Source organism: Hyla sarda, chromosome 10 (genome assembly GCF_029499605.1).
Source record: "Hyla sarda isolate aHylSar1 chromosome 10, aHylSar1.hap1, whole genome shotgun sequence".
In the NCBI taxonomy this organism is placed as follows: Eukaryota; Metazoa; Chordata; class Amphibia; order Anura; family Hylidae; genus Hyla; species Hyla sarda.
In genome coordinates this window covers 10,403,409-10,427,632 of record NC_079198.1, presented here as the reverse complement: position 1 = coordinate 10,427,632, position 24,224 = coordinate 10,403,409, and the positions used below count along the sequence as shown (strand labels likewise).

The window sequence follows — 24,224 nt, the reverse complement described above, 5'->3', positions numbered from 1 at the left end:
TGTGACGCATTTCATTATTTTTCATTTTGGCAGCGGTTTTTTCCCCCTTTTTTTTTCCAGTCGTTTCCGTCTCAAGTTTCCCTTTTCAGCTTAATATTCCTATGTTCCTTTCATCCGCTGTTTAATGAAATCCCCATTTCCCCAATTCATTTGCATCAGTCGGTTAGGAAACAAATCTTTTGCATGTGAAGATATACAGAGCGTGGGAGCCGTACACACATTTTCTCCGCTCTGACAGATGCTTGACGCGACCTTCCAGGGGTTGTTAATCAAAAAACATGACAATGTACAAGTGCAGAATGGGCGCAATGCGTGACATCTGGGCATTAATAACACCGCTCCCATTTACCAGATTGTGGAGGCCATGAATATAGTGCCGCACTGTTCTAGGGATGACTAAGCCACGGACCTGGTCTCTGGTGACCCAAATACATGCGCCCCCTGGTCACACACGATTCTTCTGGAACAATTATATTTCATAGAAACATATATGGTATTATATTTATTTCTGACTTGTCTGTAACTTGTTGCATTTAAAATATGAAAGATAGATATGAGATAGATAGATAGATATGAGATAGATAAGAGATAGATAGATATGAGATAGATAAGAGATAGATAGATATGAGATAAATAAGAGATGGATAGATAGATAGATATGAGATAGATAGATAGATATGAGATACATATGAGATAGATATAAGATAGATAGATAGATAGATAGATAAGAGATAGATAGATAGATAGATAGATAGATATGAGATAGATAGATAGATAGATAGATATGAGATAGATAGATAGATAGATAGATAGATAGATAGATATGAGATAGATAGATAGATAGATAGATAGATAGATAGATAGATAGATATGAGATAGATAGATGAGATAGATGATAGATAGATATGAGATAGATAGATAGATATAAGATAGATAGATAGATAGATAGATATGAGATAGATAGATATGAGATAGAAAGATAGATAGATATGAGATAGATAGATAGATATGAGATAGATAGATAGATAGATAGCAACAGGAGAATACTGCAGCACACTGCTAGCACAAAGATGTAGATAAAACATGAGTATATAGATACAACATGAGAAGCTATTCAGCTATGGTGCAGTAATGAAATAGTGAGATACTTAGCTTGCAATTTGGCGGCCAAATAGATTGGACCATCCCACCATGGTAAGGTAATCTCATTGGGACGGACCCTACACTGTGTATATGCCTCTGTGTGAACAGCTCAACAGGCATTGCAAGGTCTGAAACATCCAAGACACCTTATATACACCTGATAGAGGTGGGTGGGGTGCAAGAACCAACATGGAGGTAGCCACTCCCCCGTATGTGTAATACAAACAAAGAATAAGTTGGCCAGCACTATTGATTCCAAACTATTATACGGACCTGGCTTACAGGTGCACGCTGCTGGGCTAAATATACAGCAACAGGAGAATACAGCAGCACACTGCTAGCACAAAGATATAGATAAAACATGAGTATATAGATACAACATGAGAAGCTATTCAGCTATGGTGCAGTAATGAAATATTGAGATACTTAGCTTGCAATTTGGCGGCCAAATAGCTTGGACCATCCCACCATGGTAAGGTAATCTCATTGGGACGGACCCTACACTGTGTATATGCCTCTGTGTGAACAGCTCAACAGGCATTGCAAGGTCTGAAACATCCAAGACACCTTATATACACCTGATAGAGGTGGGTGGGGTGCAAGAACCAACATGGAGGTAGCCACTCCCCCGTATGTGTAATACAAACAAAGAATAAGTTGGCCAGCACTATTGATTCCAAACTATTATACGGACCTGGCTTACAGGTGCACGCTGCTGGGCTAAATATACAGCAACAGGAGAATACAGCAGCACACTGCTAGCACAAATATATAGATAAAACATGAGTATATAGATACAACATGAGAAGTTATTCAGCTATGGTGCAGTAATGAAATAGTGAGATACTTAGCTTGCAATTTGGCGGCCAAATAGCTTGGACCGTCCCACCACGGTATTCTTTGTATAGATAGATAGATATGAGATAGATAGATAGATAGATATGAGATAGATAGATAGATATGAGATAGATATGAGATAGATATATATCTTTACCGTGAGGACTGTGAATTTATGGAACGGTCTACCTCAGGAACTGGTCACAGCAGGAACAATTAACAGCTTTAAAACAGGGTTAGATACATTCCTGGAACAAAATAACATTAAAGCTTATGCAGAATTATAAAACTACATCCCTTTCCCTTATCCCCTTACATCCTTCCCTTCAATCCCCTGGTTGGACTTGATGGACGTATGTCTTTTTTCAACCATACTAACTATGTAACTATGTAACTATGAGATAGATACATAGATATGAGATAGATAGATTTGAGATAGATATGAGATAGATAGATATGAGATAGATAGGTGTTCATCTTAGACCATCACCTGATTGCAGACTTGGATAATCGGACCCTTACTAAAAGTAAATTAAAGTAGCCCTGATCTAATGTGTATCAGGGGGCTCCCAAAGCTCTCATCCAGAGCCCATGTACCTCCTCAGCCACACTAAGAGTTCATGCATATGTCAGGATCAGAGGCAGGAAAAGCACAATATGGCGGCACCTCCTTTTCAGCCATGATACAGAAACCCAGTCTTGATGAAATAGGGTCAATATAAAGACACAAGGAATGGATCACCATCAAGGAGGTATCGTGACATTCTTGGCTCTATGACCGCTACGTGCATTAGTAGAACCGCAGTCCCCTATATACCATATATACCATAGGGGCTGCTGGGCTCCATTGGGCACCTGGTGTCCGGTGTAAATGAACCCTACACCTCCTATAACTGCGCCAATGTTTTTGTACAGGTTGCTTCTAGAGTGATCTGTGGTATAGTGTTTGCTGTTACTTGACATCTACTGTATAAGAGTGGCGACATGCTCTGCATTATTATCCGCCCTGCCAGTCCATGCTGGGCTCCCCGCGGCTTTAGGACCAGCTGTCACTAATTGTGACATTGAAGTCCCCGCGTGACCTTGACACAAAGAACACATCAATGCCTCAAATCTCTGGTGGAAGTTGTGAAGCTCAGGAACAGATGCAAATAGTTATCAGCCTTGTTGTCTTATTCCGCGAGGCCGTCGGGGGGTTTCACATATTGCTTTTGAAAAAGTCTCGGAAACCTCGAAATAACTGGGTTCTTTTTTTTTTTTTTTATCCGGAATTAAATTTTGGCTTAAAGAGCAACACTGTAACTTTGCTGTCTGATTCTGAAAACCTTGTAAGGGAATTCAGAGTTAATTAAAGGGGTACTCCAGTGCTTAGACATCCAAAGTATAGGGGATAAGATACCTGATTGGGGGGTTTCGCCACTGGGGACCCCCGTGATCATGCACGCCGCACCCCGTTAGAATCGGTCCCCGGAGCGTGTTCACTCTGGGTCTGATTACTGTAGATCACAGGGACGGAGCATTGTGACGTCACGGCTCCGCACCGTCAATGCAAGCCTATGAGAGGGGGCGTGACAGCTGTCACACGGGGGCGGAGCCATGACGGCACAATGCTTCGTCCCCGTGATCGACAGTAATCAAACCCGGAGCGAACACGCTCTGGGGACTGATTCTAACGGGGTGCGGCGTGCAAGATCACAGGGGTCCCCAGCGGCGGAACCCCCGCGATCAGGCGTCTTATCCCCTATCCTTTGTTTAGGGGATAAGATGTCTAAGCGCCGGAGTACCCCTTCAAGGGGGTCCTCTACTGAGTGGAGACCAGTTACAAAGATCTCTTACTCTCCAAGACCTGCATGTAATACTTAGTTTTGCCTGGCAGGGTGCTGCAGAGAAATTAAAGTGGTACTCCGCCCCTAGATATTTTATCTCCTATCCAAAGGATTGGGGACAAGATGTCTGATCACGGGAGTCCCACTGCTGGGGACCCCCGCAATCTCCCTGCTGCACCCGGGGTTTGTTTAGTGCGTAGGGTGCAGCGTCGGAGACTCGAGACATCTCAGCCGCACCCCGCTTGTGACGTCACGGCCACACACCCTCTATGCAAGTCTATGGGAGGGGGCATGACGGACGTCACACCCCCTCCCATAGACTTGCATTGAGGGGGCATGGCCGTGACGTCACGAGCAGGGCGTGACCATGGCGTCACGAGCCTCCGCCCCGCATTGCCAGTCATCCGGATGTCTGGGGTGCCGCAGCCAAGATTGATTGGCGTCTCCATCGATCTTTTGATAGCAGATAAGATGTCTAGGGGCAGAGTACCCCTTTAAGCTCTTACTTCCATAGATTGAAGCTAATCTCTAAGATACTTTTAAAACAGTTTATGGTCAAGGCACCTTTCTAGCAAGTAGAATATGTTCAAAGAGGACAATCTCTTTAAGGAACAACTCTACCAGGAGAACATGGATGTCATTAGTTTCATGCTGCCTGAACCACGAGTTTTCGAGACTGTCTCTGGCAGCTTCTACCCACCCACTATCCTCGATTGATGGATCTTTCCCTGTTTAGCTATAGGAAGAGATCCATCAATCAAGACAAGCAAGACAGGCGGAGGTCACCAGGACCTCCATGATCACTCATGATCAGGATAGTATGGAAGTGATGACAGATTACCTTAAACCTTCCCTTTTGTGAGTGATACCTCTAAGAACCACCCATTCCTCCTGGTGTTTCAAAAAGTTGGTTCCACCATAGCAACCTCCATATGAAGTCAAATCCCTTTGAGAACACCACCTAAAATTGCATTAAAAAGTGGTCCTCTGCAGGGGCGGTCTAATCAAAGAAAATGACCACAATGCATAATGTACGATGGCTGAAAATCTGTCACGTGACTTCTGGTCTGGATAGGATGGTGATCTTCTCAAAGAGTTGGTCTTTTGAAGAGGTTTTACTGTATGAGGATGGATTCACATCTTGTCTTAAGACTACATCAGGGATATGGTGTCAGCAATGTGTCAAAAATGTCACAATTGTACATTGTGGAGTACTGACAGCAGGCTCAAGGTTAGATGGTCCAAAGAAGTCAGAAAAAAACAGAGGTGTCATAGGAACATGTAAATTTGAGCTGGTGTAGAGTTATGGTTGGGTATCCATGATCTTAGAAGAACTTTCTGATGGATAGGACAGGGGTCCACCTGGAATCACATGGATAGGATAGGGGTCCACCCTGAATCACATGGATAGGACAGGGGTCCACCCCGAATCACATGGATAGGACAGGTGTCCACCCCGAATCACATTGATAGGACAGGGGTCCACCTGGAATCACATGGATAGGACAGGGGTCCACCGCGAATCACATGGATAGGACAAGGGTCCACCTGGAATCACATGGATAGGACAGGTGTCCACCGTGAATCACATGGATAGGACAGGGGTCCACCTGGAATCACATGGATAGGACAGGGATCCACCCTGAATCACATGGATAGGACAGGGGTCCACCCCAAATCACATGGATAGGACAGGGGTCCACCGCGAATCACATGGATAGGACAGGGGTCCACCTGGAATGACATGGATAGAACAAGGACAGGGGTCCATCCCGAATCACATGGATAGGACAAGAACAGGGGTCCATCCCGAATCACATGGATAGGACAGGGGTCCACCGCGAATCACATGGATAGGACAAGGGTCCACCTGGAATCACATGGATAGGACAGGTGTCCACCGTGAATCACATGGATAGGACAGGGGTCCACCTGGAATCACATGGATAGGACAGGGGTCCACCCTGAATCACATGGATAGGACAGGGGTCCACCCCAAATCACATGGATAGGACAGGGGTCCACCGCGAATCACATGGATAGGACAGGGGTCCACCTGGAATCACATGGATAGGACAGGGGTCCAACCTGAATCACATGGATAGGACAGGGGCCCACCCCAAATCACATGGATAGGACAGGGGTCCACCCCGAATCACATGGATAGGACAGGTGTCCACCGTGAATCACATGGATAGGACAGGGGTCCACCTGGAATCACATGGATAGGACAGGGGTCCACCCCGAATCACATGGATAGGACAGGTGTCCACCGTGAATCACATGGATAGGACAGGGGTCCACCCTGAATCACATGGATAGGACAGGGGTCCACCCCAAATCACATGGATAGGACAGGGGTCCACCGCGAATCACATGGATAGGACAGGGGTCCACCTGGAATCACATGGATAGGACAGGGGTCTAACCTGAATCACATGGATAGGACAGGGGCCCACCTCAAATCACATGGATAGGACAGGGGTCCACCCCGAATCACATGGATAGGAAAGGGGTCTAACCTGAATCACATAGATAGGACAGGGGCCCACCCCAAAACACATGGATAGGACAGGGCCCACCCGGAATCACATGGATAGGACAGGGGTCCACCTGGAATCACATGGATAGAATAAGGACAGGGGTCCATCCCGAATCACATGGATAGGACAAGAACAGGGGTCCATCCCGAATCACATGGATAGGACAGGGGCCCACCTGAAATCACTTGAATAGGACAGGGGTCTATCCGGAATCACATTGATAAGACAGGAATCCACCCAGAATTACCTGGATAAGACAGGGGCCCACCTGAAATCAAATGAATAGGACATGGGTCCACATAGTATCACATTGATAGGATAGGGGTCCACCAGGAATCACAAGGATGGGACAGGGGTCCAACAGGAATCAGATGGATAGGACAAGGGCCTATCCTGAATCACATGGATAGGACAAGGGCCCATCCTGAATCACATGGATAGGACAGGGGTCCACCTGGAATCACATTGACAAAACGGGTCAATCCCAAATCACATGGATACGACTGGGTCCCATCCAAAATCACATGGATAGGACAGGGGTCCATCTGAATCACATGAATAGGACAGGGGTCCAACTGGAATCACATGGATAGGACAAGGGTCCACATGGAATCAAATGGAAAGGACAAGGGTCCACATGGAATCACATGGAAAGGACAGGGGTCCACATGGACTCACATGGATAGGACAGGGGTCCACATGGAGTCACATGGAAAGGACAGGGGTCCACATGGAGTCACATGGATAGGACAGGGGTCCACCAGAAACCACAATGTCTTCTTTGGCGGGGGGGGGGGGGGGGGGGGAGGTGTTGAAAAGGACATTTATTGTGGTAGCAGGGTGCGATGAGGGCAGATGTTGTTACCCATGGGGCAGATGGCATTAACCCCTTGTATTCATGACACCAGGGTGTGGTTTAGCCTGCAGCCACCCAAAGGTATACCACTGGATCCTGGGCTAGGTACAGTGCCAAATAAAGACTCTGACGCCAAGTTATGGACAACGGTAGCTTTACTGAGGGTAGACAGATGGTAAAGTCTATACAGCTCAGCCAGGGCCCAAGGAGGTGACCAGTGATGCAGAGACCTTAAGGGCTTGCTGGGACTTGTAGTAGGACTGGACAATTGAATGCAGACCATGCTGGCATGACAGATAACAGGGACTGACTTGACTCATAAAGCTGTGACTTTATCTTACTTGACTTGATGGCGGCTGCAGGACTGGACTTTGAGGTCTCCAACACTCTGGACACACACACTAGACAAGACTGCACTGGATCTCAGCCGAAGAAAGAGAGCGAAGCTCCACCCAGGACTTATATGGGGGAGACTGTCAGGGAGCCCATAGGTCACTCTTGTGATCACCTGCTCACTGGTACCTCCTGGGTAACAATCACATGACAAGTCACATGGTATAACCCTTAAAGCAACATCACATTTTATAACACTTTACATGGTAAAACATATTTACATTGGGGAAACAAGATCAGGGGGCCTTGGGGACACTGAAGGAGGCTGCCTGACAGGACAGCAGGAGCACGGGGTAACATCTTACATACTTAGCCACCACAATATGGTCTTCCTCATGTTATGGAGCACTCAGCCCACCAGTTTCATACGTAAAATGATAAAGCTCTGGTATCAGAAGGGTTAACAGGCCTCTTCCTTCCGCGGTGATTTATGTGTCCGTCTCGCAGTAATCATAACTATATTATGATCTCTCCGCGGGCGGTAATCCAGATCAATTCTGACATGTTGAGACTGTGATGTTTTATCAGGGGAGTAGTATTATAAAGGAGGGAATGTCTCCCAGAGGACCGCGCTTCCAACACAATCTCCAAAAACGTTCAAAACCAGGATTCCTCTGGCGCATGAGACGTTCAAAGACCAGGGACGGGGCGTCCTTAAAATTAAAATATGGCTTTCTCCTAAGACCGAGCGGATGGCTCTTATAAAAACCTCACTAAGATGGAAGGCGACTCTAATAAGGAGACATCTGCCAGGGAACGAGCTGCCGAGGGGTGGAATAAATCCTCATTCGTCACATGTTGTGCGCTGCGTTTATTCTATCGACAAGTATGATCATCGGGGTAATATATATCTGTTAATAGAGGGTGTATGGATTTATGGAACCTCCTCGAAGAATCAATAATGTTATGGCCTCTTTAGTTATTCATTGGCTTAACAGAGGCCCCATAGATTCTAGTTGCAGATGTAACATCTCTCGTGGAAAATAATCATCGATTGCGGCATACAAGGTGCCGTGCAGGTCACAAATAGAATGCCACAACTACAGTGAAGACTGAAAGGTGTAGCTCTATATACCTATACACATCTAGGTTCCATTCATGGTCTCAGGAAAGCCTGGTGATGGCACTTATGGGCATAGTTGGTTGCATCCAACTAAGGCCGGTTTCACACGAGGAAAGTCATGGTCTGACTGTAGATCTAGATCAGTGGTCTTAAACTGTGGCCCTTCAGATGTTGCAAAACTTCAAGTTTTGCAACATCAGGGGGGCCACAGTTTGAGGCCACTGATCTAGATGGATGGACTAAGTTTGGGTCATGAGTCACATGATCAAGCATCTGCATTATGCTCATGTGAACATGGCCTAACTGAAAGTGAAAGTGGGTCCCCATTCCAAAGATAGGAGGGCTTGTTACTGCCACTGCCCAGTTGACCTACCTTTTAGGAGTATGGATCTCCCAAATTTCCTAAAATTGTACCCTGTCACGGGTTCATTAGATCCATAGAGAAGGGAAATGGGACCAACAGGAGATGGAGAGTTCAAGCTTTGCAACATCTGGAGGGCCACAGTTTGAGACCACTGATCTAGATGGATGGACTCAGTTTGGGTCATGAGTCATGTGATCAGGCATCTGCATTATGCTCATGTGAACATGGCCTAACTGAAAGTGAAAGTAAAAGTGGGTCCCCATCCCAAAGATAGGAGGGCTTGTTACTGCTGTTGCCCAGTTGACCTACCTTTTAGGAGTATGGGTCTACCAAATTTCCTAAAATTGCACACTGCCACAGGTTCATGTGATCCATAGAGAAGGGAAATGGGGCCAACAGGAGATGGAGATAAAGGCCTGCCTAGAAGTTTCCGTGTTACATGTGTATAAGTCTTCTCTTTTTCTTTGGGAAGGGAGGGGGGTGATGTAGACCTTACTAGTTGCTTTGTCTCCGATGGCTCCGACTTTGTCTTATGATATATAAGAACAGAGTTCTATAGAACAAACATCAATGGCTGACATCTTCTTTCTATGGTACCGGATTGCCTCAATCCCTTTGATCCAGCCCCAGCTTCCCAACGCTTCCCATCGCTCCTCGCAACCATCCCCGGCATCTCTAAATTCAGGTATATTCCCGCATGGCAACCAATGCAATGAAGAAAGTTTTGAACTCTTTAGGCTCTTGACAACTCAGCTGGGCCCCTGTGCTCTGGATTAGAAGACCGTAGGAGTCTATAGAGGTTAGAGAGAGAGACTTTATTTTACCACATAAAGAAATAACGGGGTTATCGGATCCGGCTTCATACTAAGTGCTATAACAGGAAAGAGATCCTGCTGTGAAGACGCGTCTATAGAAAAGAGACACAATATGACGGCTGTAAGGTAATGTTTTATTGTGGAGGATAAGAAAAAGGCATGGTGGAGATGTCAGGGAGGCTTGGGTAGGCTTTGTGAGTTTAATCTTCCATGAATAGGGTCACGTTGACCTCCAGAGTCTTGTTATCATGGAACGTACAAGTTCAGAGGTGACCCTTGACATTTGCAAAGGCTCTTAGGGCTTTACTAAGGAGATTATTGAGTTTAATGAGAGGAGGTGGATTAATAATTTAATATACAATATGTGGTATAATGGCCAGCAGAGTTATATAGATAGATAGATAGATAGATAGATAGATAGATAGATAGACACAGTGGGGGAAATTTTTTTTTAACCAATTGTGCAAGTTCTCCCTCTTAATGGATTTGATCAGATCCCAGGTGTTAGATATCTGATGCACCTACGAAATTCCTGATGGTTTCTACATTTTTGGTTTGTCTTTTTTTTTTTACAGAACTTTCTGGGTTAGCGCTGTAATCTATAGTAATTTGTCTAATATTGCTCTGTCTCCTGAGGCGTGGCTTTGATGTTCTTATGTGTTTATTTTTTCTCATCCACCAGCTGTTCCATCGATGACCAAGTGACTCGAGTGGCCTGGCTCAACCGCTCCAACATCCTGTACGCAGGCAATGACAAATGGTCCATAGACTCCCGTGTCCGACTACTAAACTACAACAAGACCGAATTCAGCATCATGATCACTCAACTGGATGTGGCGGATGAAGGTCTTTATACCTGCTCCTACCAGACCCAGGACAAGCCCCATACCACACAGGCCTATCTCATAGTACAAGGTATGTTGTTTTTGATCATTATGTAATGGAAGTTTACTAATATAGTCATTAACACGTTCACCCATCCGCACAAGAAAGGGTATCAAGCACCTTCCAATGGATTCGCCCATCGATGAGGTTCACAATATGGGCCTATGAAGGGATTTGGTGAAATATATAGAATCTCCTATTTGGGATCTCCTCTAACCCACAGTTGTAGCCATTTTATCTTGATACCTAGTGTATCTCCATTACATGGACACCCCATTGGCCCCACTAAAAGCTGACAGCTGGTAGGGTCAAAGGAATGGACCCAGCTTGCCTTTAGAGTTCCCTTTTAACCAAACAGATGACCTCTTTAAAGGGGTACTAAATAAGATGTCTGATCGCAGGCGTCCTGCCGCTTGGGACCCCCTTGATCTCCCTGCTGCACCCGGCGTTCGTTTAAAGCGTTGGGCGCAGCTCCGGAGGCTTGTGACGTCACGGCCATGCCCCACTCGTAATGGTCATGCCCCCTCAATGCAAGTCTATGGGAGGGGGCGTCACGCCCCCTCCCATAGATTTGCATTGAGGGTGTGTGGCCGTGATACCACGAGCGGGGCAGGGCCATGACGTCACGAGCCTCCGCCCCACATCGCAACCCCCGCGATAAGACATCTTAACCCCTATCCTTTGGATAGGGGATAAGATGTCTAGGGGCGAAGTACCCCTTTAAAGATGTCCAATACCGAATCAGCACAATACACATCACTTATGTCTATAGACGCCATTTCTTTTATTTATAGAAGGCATGGACAAACCCTCTAACCTCAGTATCTTTGTCTACGCTCCTCCGGTCGTGGTCTTGATCCGTTCATTCGGCCTCAGTATAAAGTGCATGAAGATAATTACCTATTAGTTAGACCCGATCTAAACCTCTGGCAGGTCAGTGTCCATCCAAACCACCGACATCATGTGTAACCTACAATGATATTCCTTTTCAGAAAATGAACGTTAAATGAGTAGATTTGTATCCAGAATTATTAAAATAGGAGGAAGGGATCATATTTCTGCTTTGCCTTCCAGCCGGAGGATGTGTTGTGGGTTGGAGCCGCTAAACATTCATTTATGATGTATAAAATGTAATTACGGGTTGTTGCTTTTAGTTATTATTAAAGGTTCTCCGCATTGGCAGCTCAGTCCAATAATGAGTCAGAGAATTACAAGACACTCATCGGAGCACAACTGGTGACTCTGCCGGGGGAAGACATTCACAGTCTAGGTATTCTGTTTATGGACTTTCCTGCAGTTCTTGTTACGCCGAGCGCTCCGGGTCCCCGCTCCTCCCCGGAGCGCTCGCTTCACTCTCCCCGCGGCAGCGCTCCGGTCACGTCCTCTGACCCGGGGCGCTGCGATTCCGCTGCCAGCCGGGATGCGATCCGCGATGCGGGTAGCGCCCGCTCGCGATGCGCACCCCGGCTCCCCTACCTGACTCGCTCTCCGTCTGTTCTGTCCCGGCGCGCGCGGCCCCGCTCCCTAGGGCGCGCGCGCGCCGGGTCTCTGCGATTTAAAGGGCCACTGCGCCGCTGATTGGCGCAGTGGTCCCAATTAGTGTGTTCACCTGTGCACTTCCCTATATCACCTCACTTCCCCTGCACTCCCTTGCCGGATCTTGTTGCCTTAGTGCCAGTGAAAGCGTTCCTTGTGTGTTCCTTGCCTGTGTTTCCAGACCTTCTGCCGTTGCCCCTGACTACGATCCTTGCTGCCTGCCCCGACCTTCTGCTACGTCCGACCTTGCTTTTGCCTACTCCCTTGTACCGCGCCTATCTTCAGCAGCCAGAGAGGTGAGCCGTTGCTGGTGGATACGACCTGGTCACTACCGCCGCAGCAAGACCATCCCGCTTTGCGGCGGGCTCTGGTGAAAACCAGTAGTGGCTTAGAACCGGTCCACTAGCACGGTCCACGCCAATCCCTCTCTGGCACAGAGGATCCACTACCTGCCAGCCGGCATCGTGACAGTAGATCCGGCCATGGATCCCGCTGAAGTTCCTCTGCCAGTTGTCGCTGACCTCACCACGGTGGTCGCCCAGCAGTCACAACAGATAGCGCAACAAGGCCAACAGCTGTCTCAACTGACCGTTATGCTACAACAGTTACTACCACAGCTTCAGCAGTCATCTTCTCCGCCAGCTCCTGCACCTCCTCCGCAGCGAGTGGCCGCTCCTGGGATACGCTTATCCTTGCCGGATAAATTTGATGGGGACTCTAAGTTTTGCCGTGGCTTTCTTTCCCAATGTTCCCTGCATCTGGAGATGATGTCGGACCTGTTTCCCACTGAAAGGTCTAAGGTGGCTTTCGTAGTCAGCCTTCTGTCCGGAAAAGCCCTGTCATGGGCCACACCGCTCTGGGACCGCAATGACCCCGTCACTGCCTCTGTACACTCCTTCTTCTCGGAAATCCGAAGTGTCTTTGAGGAACCTGCCCGAGCCTCTTCTGCTGAGACTGCCCTGTTGAACCTGGTCCAGGGTAATTCTTCCGTTGGCGAGTATGCCGTACAATTCCGTACTCTTGCTTCAGAATTGTCCTGGAATAATGAGGCCCTCTGCGCGACCTTCAAAAAAGGCCTATCCAGCAACATTAAAGATGTTCTGGCCGCACGAGAAATTCCTGCTAATCTACATGAACTTATTCACCTAGCCACTCGCATTGACATGCGTTTTTCCGAAAGGCGTCAGGAACTCCGCCAAGATATGGACTCTGTTCGCACGAGGCGTTTCTTCTCCTCGGCTCCTCTCTCCTCTGGTCCCCTGCAATCTGTTCCTGTGCCTCCCGCCGTGGAGGCTATGCAGGTCGACCGGTCTCGCCTGACACCTCAAGAGAGGACACGACGCCGTATGGAGAACCTCTGCCTGTACTGTGCTAGTACCGAACACTTCCTGAGGGATTGTCCTATCCGTCCTCCCCGCCTGGAAAGACGTACGCTGACTCCGCACAAAAGTGAGACAGTCCTTGATGTCTACTCTGCTTCTCCACGTCTTACTGTGCCTGTGCGGATGTCTGCCTCTGCCTTCTCCTTCTCTACAGTGGCCTTCTTGGACTCTGGATCTGCAGGAAATTTTATTTTGGCCTCTCTCGTCAACAGGTTCAACATCCCGGTGACCAGTCTCGCCAGACCCCTCTACATCAATTGTGTAAATAATGAAAGATTGGACTGTACCATACGTTTCCGCACGGAGCCCCTTCTTATGAGCATCGGATCTCATCATGAGAGGATTGAACTTTTGGTCCTCCCCAATTGCACCTCGGAAATTCTCCTTGGACTTCCCTGGCTTCAACTTCATTCCCCTACCCTGGATTGGTCCACTGGGGAGATCAAGAGTTGGGGGTCCTCTTGTTCCAAGAACTGTCTAAAACCGGTTCCCAGTAACCCTTGCCGTAACTCTGTGGTTCCTCCAGTAACCGGTCTCCCTAAGGCCTATATGGACTTCGCGGTTGTTTTCTGCAAAAAACAAGCTGAGACTCTACCTCCTCACAGGCCTTATGATTGCCCTATCGACCTCCTCCCGGGCACTACTCCACCCCGGGGCAGAATTTATCCTCTCTCTGCCCCAGAGACTCTTGCCATGTCCGAATACGTCCAGGAGAATCTAAAAAAGGGCTTTATCCGTAAATCCTCCTCTCCTGCCGGAGCCGGATTTTTCTTTGTGTCCAAAAAAGATGGCTCCCTACGTCCTTGCATTGACTACCGCGGTCTTAATAAAATCACGGTTAAGAACCGCTACCCCTTACCCCTCATCTCTGAACTCTTTGATCGCCTCCAAGGTGCCCACATCTTCACTAAATTGGACTTAAGAGGCGCCTATAACCTCATCCGCATCAGAGAGGGGGACGAGTGGAAAACGGCATTTAACACCAGAGATGGACACTTTGAGTATCTGGTCATGCCCTTTGGACTGTGCAACGCCCCTGCCGTTTTCCAAGACTTTGTCAATGAAATTTTTCGTGATCTGTTATACTCCTGTGTAGTTGTATATCTGGACGATATCCTAATTTTTTCTGCCAATCTAGAAGAACACCGCCAGCATGTCCGTATGGTTCTTCAGAGACTTCGTGACAACCAACTCTATGCCAAAATTGAGAAATGTCTGTTTGAATGCCAATCTCTTCCTTTTCTAGGATATTTGGTCTCTGGCCAGGGACTACAGATGGATCCAGACAAACTCTCTGCCGTCTTAGATTGGCCACGCCCCTCCGGACTCCGTGCTATCCAACGCTTTTTGGGGTTCGCCAATTATTACAGGCAATTTATTCCACATTTTTCTACCATTGTGGCTCCTATCGTGGCTTTAACCAAAAAAAATGCTGATCCCAAGTCCTGGCCTCCTCAAGCAGAAGACGCCTTTAAACGACTCAAGTCTGCCTTTTCTTCGGCTCCCGTCCTCTCCAGACCTGACCCTTCCAAACCTTTCCTATTGGAGGTTGATGCCTCCTCAGTGGGAGCTGGAGCTGTTCTTCTACAAAAAAATTCTTCCGGGCATGTTGTCACTTGTGGTTTTTTCTCTAGGACCTTCTCTCCAGCGGAGAGGAACTACTCCATCGGGGATCGAGAGCTTCTAGCCATTAAATTAGCACTTGAGGAATGGAGGCATCTGCTGGAGGGATCAAGTTCTCCTGTTATTATCTACACCGACCACAAGAACCTCTCCTACCTCCAGTCTGCCCAACGGCTGAATCCTCGCCAGGCCCGGTGGTCTCTGTTCTTTGCCCGATTTAATTTTGAGATTCACTTTCGTCCTGCCGATAAGAACATTAGGGCCGATGCTCTCTCTCGTTCCTCGGATGCCTCAGAAGTTGAACTCTCTCCGCAACACATCATTCCACCTGACTGCCTGATCTCCACTTCTCCTGCCTCCATCAGGCAGACTCCTCCAGGAAAGACCTTTGTTTCTCCTCGCCAACGCCTCGGAATCCTCAAATGGGGTCACTCCTCCCATCTCGCAGGTCATGCGGGTATCAAGAAATCTGTGCAACTCATCTCCCGCTTCTATTGGTGGCCGACTCTGGAGACGGATGTTGTGGACTTTGTGCGAGCCTGCACTATCTGTGCCCGGGATAAGACTCCTCGCCAGAAGCCCGCTGGTTTTCTTCATCCTCTGCCTGTCCCCGAACAGCCTTGGTCTCTGATTGGTATGGATTTTATTACTGATTTACCCCCTTCCCGTGGCAACACTGTTATTTGGGTGGTCGTTGATCGATTCTCCAAAATGGCACATTTCATCCCTCTTCCTGGTCTTCCTTCTGCGCCTCAGTTGGCTAAACAATTTTTTGTACACATTTTTCGTCTTCACGGGTTGCCTACGCAGATTGTCTCGGATAGAGGCGTCCAATTCGTGTCTAAATTCTGGAGGGCTCTCTGTAAACAACTCAAGATTAAATTAAATTTTTCTTCTGCATATCATCCCCAGTCCAATGGACAAGTAGAAAGGATTAACCAGATCTTGGGTGATTATTTGCGACATTTTGTTTCCTCCCGCCAGGATGACTGGGCAGATCTCCTCCCATGGGCCGAATTCTCGTATAACTTCAGGGTCTCTGAGTCTTCCTCCAAATCCCCATTTTTCGTGGTGTACGGCCGTCACCCTCTTCCCCCCCTCCCTACTCCCTTGCCCTCTGGTCTGCCCGCTGTGGATGAAATTTCTCGTGACCTTTCCATCATATGGAGAGAGACCCAAAATTCTCTCTTACAGGCTTCATCACGCATGAAGAAGTTCGCGGATAAGAAAAGAAGAGCTCCCCCCGTTTTTTCCCCTGGAGACAAGGTATGGCTCTCCGCTAAATATGTCCGCTTCCGTGTCCCTAGCTACAAGTTGGGACCACGCTATCTTGGTCCTTTCAAAATTTTGTGTCAAATTAATCCTGTCTCTTATAAACTTCTTCTTCCTCCCTCTCTTCGTATCCCTAATGCCTTTCACGTCTCTCTTCTCAAACCACTCATCCTCAACCGTTTTTCTCCCAAATCTGTTCCTCCCACTCCTGTTTCCGGCTCCTCGGACATCTTCTCGGTCAAAGAGATTTTAGCTGCCAAAAAGGTCAGAGGGAAAAATTTTTTTTTAGTGGACTGGGAGGGTTGTGGTCCTGAAGAGAGATCCTGGGAACCTGAGGACAACATCTTAGACAAAAGTCTGCTCCTCAGGTTCTCAGGCTCTAAGAAGAGGGGGAGACCCAAGGGGGGGGGTACTGTTACGCCGAGCGCTCCGGGTCCCCGCTCCTCCCCGGAGCGCTCGCTTCACTCTCCCCGCGGCAGCGCTCCGGTCACGTCCTCTGACCCGGGGCGCTGCGATTCCGCTGCCAGCCGGGATGCGATCCGCGATGCGGGTAGCGCCCGCTCGCGATGCGCACCCCGGCTCCCCTACCTGACTCGCTCTCCGTCTGTTCTGTCCCGGCGCACGCGGCCCCGCTCCCTAGGGCGCGCGCGCGCCGGGTCTCTGCGATTTAAAGGGCCACTGCGCCGCTGATTGGCGCAGTGGTCCCAATTAGTGTGTTCACCTGTGCACTTCCCTATATCACCTCACTTCCCCTGCACTCCCTTGCCGGATCTTGTTGCCTTAGTGCCAGTGAAAGCGTTCCTTGTGTGTTCCTTGCCTGTGTTTCCAGACCTTCTGCCGTTGCCCCTGACTACGATCCTTGCTGCCTGCCCCGACCTTCTGCTACGTCCGACCTTGCTTTTGCCTACTCCCTTGTACCGCGCCTATCTTCAGCAGCCAGAGAGGTGAGCCGTTGCTGGTGGATACGACCTGGTCACTACCGCCGCAGCAAGACCATCCCGCTTTGCGGCGGGCTCTGGTGAAAACCAGTAGTGGCTTAGAACCGGTCCACTAGCACGGTCCACGCCAATCCCTCTCTGGCACAGAGGATCCACTACCTGCCAGCCGGCATCGTGACAGTTCTTACTATTAGTCTATGGTCTGATCTGTGCCCCCTGCTAGGATATTTGGTAGGGTGCAATATACAAGCCAATGAGAATTATGTATTTGATTTATGCCAACACGTGTCATTATCCGACAGCCAACCAGCAGTATCTACTACCATAGGCCACTGAAGAGATTAGTTTATTGCAGAAAGACACTTGTCCAGCCTTCTTCTCGCTGACAAAAAGATATGAAGAACTTGAACACTTTATCCTCACAGCGTGGACAGGAACAGTGACGTACTTGTAGACAGGATTTCACCTAGAGGAGTCACATATGGTCTAGGTGTATGTATGTCTAGCAAGGGCAGGGATAGGAGATATTGCTCTGGCAAAAGCAAGACCTAGGCTTAAAGGGGTACTCCGCCCCTGGACATCTTATCCCCACCGCAGGGGACCCCTGCGATCTCCCTGCTGCACCTGGTGTTTGTTTAGAGTGACGGGTGCAGCACTGGAGACTCGAGATGTCGCGGCCGCGCCCCCTCAATGCAAGTCTATGGGAGGGGGCGTGACGGCCGCCACGGCCCTGCCCCCTCCAATAGACTTACACTGAGAGGGCGTGGTCATAACATCACAAGCCTCCACCCCACATCGCCAGTCATCTGACATGGAGCAAAGTTTTCTCCAAGCACCAGATGTCTGGGGTGCCGCAGCAGAGATCACAGTTGTCTCCAGCAGCGGGATCAGACATCTTATGATGTCTAGGGGTGGAGTACCCCTTTAACTTGAAAAGTCTGCCCAGCAGGAGTAGAGACATGTAGCACTTGAAAAAAAATCAGCTCAGAAATTCCGAATCCACCGCGGAAATGCATTGCCATCTTTAGAGACGGTACATTGCTGAGCGGTCCTAGCGCCGACATGTTCTGCCGGCGTCTGCTATTTTTGAAATGTCCGCCCTTCTTTTCCGGGCAGACATTCCACAAAATTTCCAACGTGTGAACATAGACTAACTGGTTTGGGATCCACCCCTTCTCCTGGGAGAAAAAGGCCGAACAAGGGACTTTTCCCACAATCATTTGTCGGGAGAATCACGTGACCAAGGCATCATTCATCTGATTTACAATAAGATGGATTTTAACCCTTTAAACTTCAAATATGCAAAGAATATAATGCAATGCACATAAATACAAGTGCAAATAAACCCACAGGACCTCATAGACGTCTATGCAATACTTTTCTGTGTATCTGGCACATTGGTACTGGGACACTAAAGAATGAAAACAAGGGATCTAATAATCCCCCCATCATCATCCTCACTGCAGGGACATTGTGGAGAGTCCGCTGGCAGGTAGGAACAGTACGCACCTGTGGCTGCCCCTCCGCACAGTATACAGTCGTTCGGTCCTTTTCCCCCCCCCCCGCTGCTTCCTTGTTGCCGCAGTGACACGTGCAGTGTGGAATCGCCGTAGCCAATTGCGAGGCGGCTTTTCATTCAGCCAACATGATAATGGCCGTCATTGTGTGTGTACTAGGGGCCCCATCTGGATTTGCGGGAGAGAAGCTGTCAGTCACAGAACCTTGCGCCCTCCCCCCCCCCATCTCTCACAATCAGCCGTATTGTCAGAGCTCTGAAAGCCTTTCTATTGTGGGACAGGGGGGGGATAATTACAGCTTGACGGTGTTTTTTGGAATTGAAAACGCAAGTCTGCGCGAAGGGCCCAATTCAGCAGAAACCCACAAAGCTGAGAGGGGGAAAAAAAAAAAAAACAAGCTAAAACAAACAGTCCAAACTTTACAAAGATGTCAGCAGTTTGCTTCCTGCTTAATTTCCCTGAAATGCAGAACCGTGCGTGAAGCCTGTTTTTTTCTGATGTGGAATGGCGCGGATTGGGCTCTTCGCTGCTCCTGTCTATTCAACCTCGGGCCGCGACCTTAAAATGAAAGTGAACCTTAGAGATGTTTCCCAACCAGTGTTCCTCCAGCTGTTGCAAAACTACAACTCGCAGCATGCCCGGACAGCCTTAGGGCTGTCCGGGCATGCTGGGAGTTGTAGTTTTGCAACAGCTGGAGGCACACTGGTTGAGAAACATTGCTAATTTCTCCCAAAAACAGCACCACACCTCTCCTTTGGTTGTGTGGTAATACAAACTGGCTCCGTTCACTATTTGATCAGGTTTTATCATAGAGATAGCAGCAGTATACAGATAAAGCTGGAGGGGAGGTGTATACCTTTTATATATCCTGATCCCATAGAGATAGCAGCAGCAGTATACAGATAGAGCTGGAGGAGAGGTGTATAACTACTATATATCCTGATCCCATAGAAATAGCAGCAGTATACAGACAGAGCTGGGAGGGGTATAACTACTATATACTGTATACTGATCCTATAGAGATAGCAGCAGCAGTATACATATAGAGCAGGGGTGGGAGGTGTATAACTGCTAAATATCCTGATCCCATAGAAATAGCAGCAGTATACAGACAGAGCTGGGAGGGGTATAACTACTATATACTGTATACTGATCCCATAGAAATAGCAGCAGTATACAGATAGAGCTAGAGGAGAGGTTTATAATTACTATATATCTTGATCTTATAGAGATAGCAGCAGTGGTACACAGATAGAGCTGGAGGGGAAGTGTATGACTACTATATAACCTGATCCCATAGAGATAGCAGCAGTATACAGATAGAGCTGGAGGGAGGTGTATAACTACTATATAGCCTGATCCCATAGAGATAGCAGCAGTATACAGATAGAGCTGGAGAGATGTATGACTGTTATATATCCTGGTCCTATATATAGCAGCAGCAGTATACAGATAGGACTGGAGGGGAGATGTATGACTACTATATATCCTGATCCTATATATAGCAGCAGCAGTATACAGATAGAGCCAGAGGGAAGGGCTCTGTGAGCTAGCAGGAGCGACCTTAATATGTGATGATGTCATCTTGAAGTTCCCATGAAGTCAACTGACCCAGGAGCATGGCACATTAAACACTGTGATTTCCGGCAGGTCAGACTGGTGATCACTGGTGATCACGAGGGGGATGATGAAGGGGGGATGATGACAGGGTGATGATGATGGGGGTGTCAATGACGGGGGTCTGGAGGATGACATGAGGGGGATGACGTATTTCCCACCCTAGGCTTATAGTCAAGTCAATAACTTTTCCTGGGTTTTTGGTGTGAAATTAGGGGCCTCTGCTTATATTCCGGTCGGCTTATACTCGAGTATATACGGTAAGTGAATTCTCTGCTGCCGGGGATACGAGCAAAGCATTTACATAATTCCCAATGGGTTGGGCCCCTAACTTATGTCCCCACTGTGTAAAGGGACCATTAGGGTTTGTTCACACATTAGACTTCAATTCCTATGTGTATCTCCGCTGCAGACATCTGAAGCCGTGGATCAGAGCCGCGGCAGATTTGCGCGAGGATTAGTCACGTTGTCATTCGATGGGGATAATCCTCCGAGTTTCCATCGCAAATAAATGACATGCCACTCATTTTCCCAGGCAGATTTTTATTTATTTATTTTTATTTATTTATTTTTATTTATTTATGGTGACCCACGGTGTATAGCGGGACCACGGGGTGTAGCGGTGTAGGCCAGATGGTATTAGGAGCAAGATGTTATTAACCCCTGTTCTTGATGCCAGAGTGGTTTTCGAGTACTGGAACCACACGGACGCTATTCCAATGGCTAGTTAGTGAAAGGAGAGTCCACAACCAGTCATGGTTCAACGGAGGCTTTACTGAATTTGGGGTACTCCGGTGGATTTATTTTTTTTTTTTTTATCAACTGGTGCCAGAAAGTTAAACAGATTTGTAAATGACTTCTATTAAAAAATCTTAATCCTTCCAGTACTTATTAGCTGCTGAATACTACAGAGGAAATTCCAAATTCTTTTTGGAACACAGAGCTCTCTGCTGACTTCATGAGCACAGTGCTCTCTGCTGACATCTCTGTCCAATTTAAGAACTGTCCAGAGTAGGAGCAAATCCCCATAGAAAACATATGCTGCTCTGGACATTTCCTAAAATGGACAGAGGTGTCAACAGAGAGCACTGTGGTCAGACAGAAAGGAAATTCAAAAAGAAAAAAAAATTCCTGTGGAACAAACAGCAGCTGATAAGTACTGGAAGAGATAAGATTTTTAAATAGAAGTAATTTACAAATCTGTTTAACTTTCTGGCACCAGTTGATTTAAAAAAAAAAAATGTTTTCCGGGGGAGTACCCCTTTAAGCTGCCGCACTTCTAAAATTGTCCATGCAGCTAATACTTCTCCTAAGTCGAAGCTGCGCTGTTATGAAGATGTCTCCGATGCGAAGGTGATGTCATGAAGATGGTCGGCCGCTATGGCAGCCGCAGACCCGACGTCTAAGTGCTGTGGGAATATCCCGGACAGTTGTGATCTCATTACCGAAGCAATTATGAATCCTATGGGGAAGGTTACACCATTTATAATACAGTGGGGAAAGGAAGAAGACTAAATATGAAGGGGGGGGGGGGGGGTAAATACATTTAAATCTTTAAAGGGGTACTCCGGTGGAAAACTTTTTTTTTTTTTTTTTTTTTAAATCATCTGGTGCCAGAAAGTTAAACAGATTTGTAAATAACTTCTACTTAAAAATCTTAATCCTTTCAGTACTTATTAGCAGCTGTATGCTACAGAGGAAATTATTTTATTTTTGAATTTCTTTTTTGTCTTGTCCACAGTACTCTCTGCTGACACCTGATGCCCATATCAGGAACTGTCCAGAGCAGCATAAGTTTGCTTTGGGGGATTTTCTCCTGCTCTGGACAGTTCCTGACATGGACAGAGGTGTCAGCAGAGAGCACTGTGGACAAGACAAAAAAGAAATTCAAAAAGAAAATAATTTCCTCTGTAGCATACAGTTGCTAAAAAGTACTGGAAAAGTGAAGATTTTTTAATAGAAGTAACTTACAAATATGTAATCAGACCCGGAGCGAGCACGCTCTGGGGGCTGATGCTAACGGGGTGCGGCGTGGAAGATCACGGGGGTCCCAAGCGGCGGGACCCCCACGGTTAGGCATCTTATCCCCTATGCTTTGGATAGGGGATAAGATGTCTTAGCGCCGGAATACCTCTTTAACTTTCTGGTACCAGTTGATTTAAAAGAAAATATTTTCCACCAGAGTACCCCTTAACTGATATTCCATATCCGCTTTCAGTAATTTCTGACAACTATTGGGCCCCCACTGTATAAGATGTGCTCTTATCTGACAAAACCTTTTTCACTATGACTCTGTCAGTGATAGATCACAAGGGGCCAAAAAAGGAGGAAATTAAATATAAGTACAGTGTCCCACTGCATGGTATCTATTACATTTTATGATTGTCATGGGAGTTCTGTACCTCATTGGATTTGCACCTCATGTAGTGTGCAACTCCCAGCGTGCCCGGACAGACGTTGTAGTCTTGCAACAGCTGTAGGCACACTGGTTGGGAAACACTGATCTATAGGTTAGTATTGGGAAGCCCCAACCAGTGGGACAGTGTTTCCCAACCAGGGTGCCTCCAGATGTTGCAAAGCGACAACTCCCTGCATGCCCGGACAGCCTTCGGCTTGCCGCTTCTGTACTTGATGGTGAAACTATAATTGGCGAAACTTGAAGCCCAACACTGCTCGATGGCACCCAACTTGGCAGTGTTCAGGTGGGCCAACGGGTTATTATCCGTGTATACAGTACATGGCGTGGCGGCCAAATAGTCTTTAAACTTTTCGGTCACGGCCCACACCAGGGTGAGAAGTTCCAACTTGAATGAGCTGTAATTCGCTTCGGACTTGGGACAAGACAGCTCCCAGACCTTCAAAATTGACATCAGTATACAGCCAGAACGGCTGACTGTAGTCTGGATACGCCAAGATGGGTGGTTCTATCGGCAGACTTTTGAGAGCTCGAAACCCTGTCTCTTGCTCTTTGGCCCATTCAACAGGTAGTCTTCCATTGTAGTTCTCCTTCGCCATACCCCGTAAGAGAGCTGTGAGGGGTTCTGCAATCTGAGCGAAGTGGGGAATGAAACGTTGGTAGTATCCGACAAACCCCAGGAAGCTCCTGATATCTTTCACCGTGCGCAGGGTTGGCCAGTTCTTGACAACTTCCACCTTTTCAGGATTAGGCTGAAGTCCCTCTGCGCTGACAACATGACCCAAGTAGTGGACCTGAAGTTTGAGCAAGTGACTCTTTGATCGTTTGATCTTCAGCCCATGCTTGATCAGGACTTGGAAGACGTCTGACAGATGACTGAGGTTATCCTGGTAGGACTTATAATACACAATGACATCGTCCAGGTACAATAGGACACTGAAAATTCAGATGGCCCAGGCACCTTTCCATCAGACGCTGGAACATAGCAGGGGCATTGCACAGCCCAAACGGCATACTTTTAAACTCTAACAGTCCCATGGGTGTCACGAAGGCGGTCTTCTCCTGATCCTCCACGGCCATGGGCACTTGCCAATATCCACTGGTTAAGTCCAGGGTGGAGAAGTAAGCAGCCGACCCAAGGGCAATGAGTGACTCCTCGATCCTTGGCAATGGATAAGTGTCCTTATGTGTGACATTG

General features: G+C 47.6%; 1 protein-coding gene across 3 annotated transcripts in view; it reads left to right on the top strand.

Moving 5' to 3' along the window:
• IGLON5 (IgLON family member 5) overlaps positions 1 to 24,224 on the top strand; it is a 464,875-nt gene that overhangs the window by 370,239 nt on the left and 70,412 nt on the right. For all 3 annotated transcript variants that reach the window (XM_056542891.1, XM_056542889.1, XM_056542892.1), the window contains exon 3: positions 10,523 to 10,755. In XM_056542891.1, coding sequence (XP_056398866.1) covers positions 10,523 to 10,755 — 233 coding nt within the window. The remainder of the gene's footprint in view (positions 1 to 10,522; positions 10,756 to 24,224) is intronic.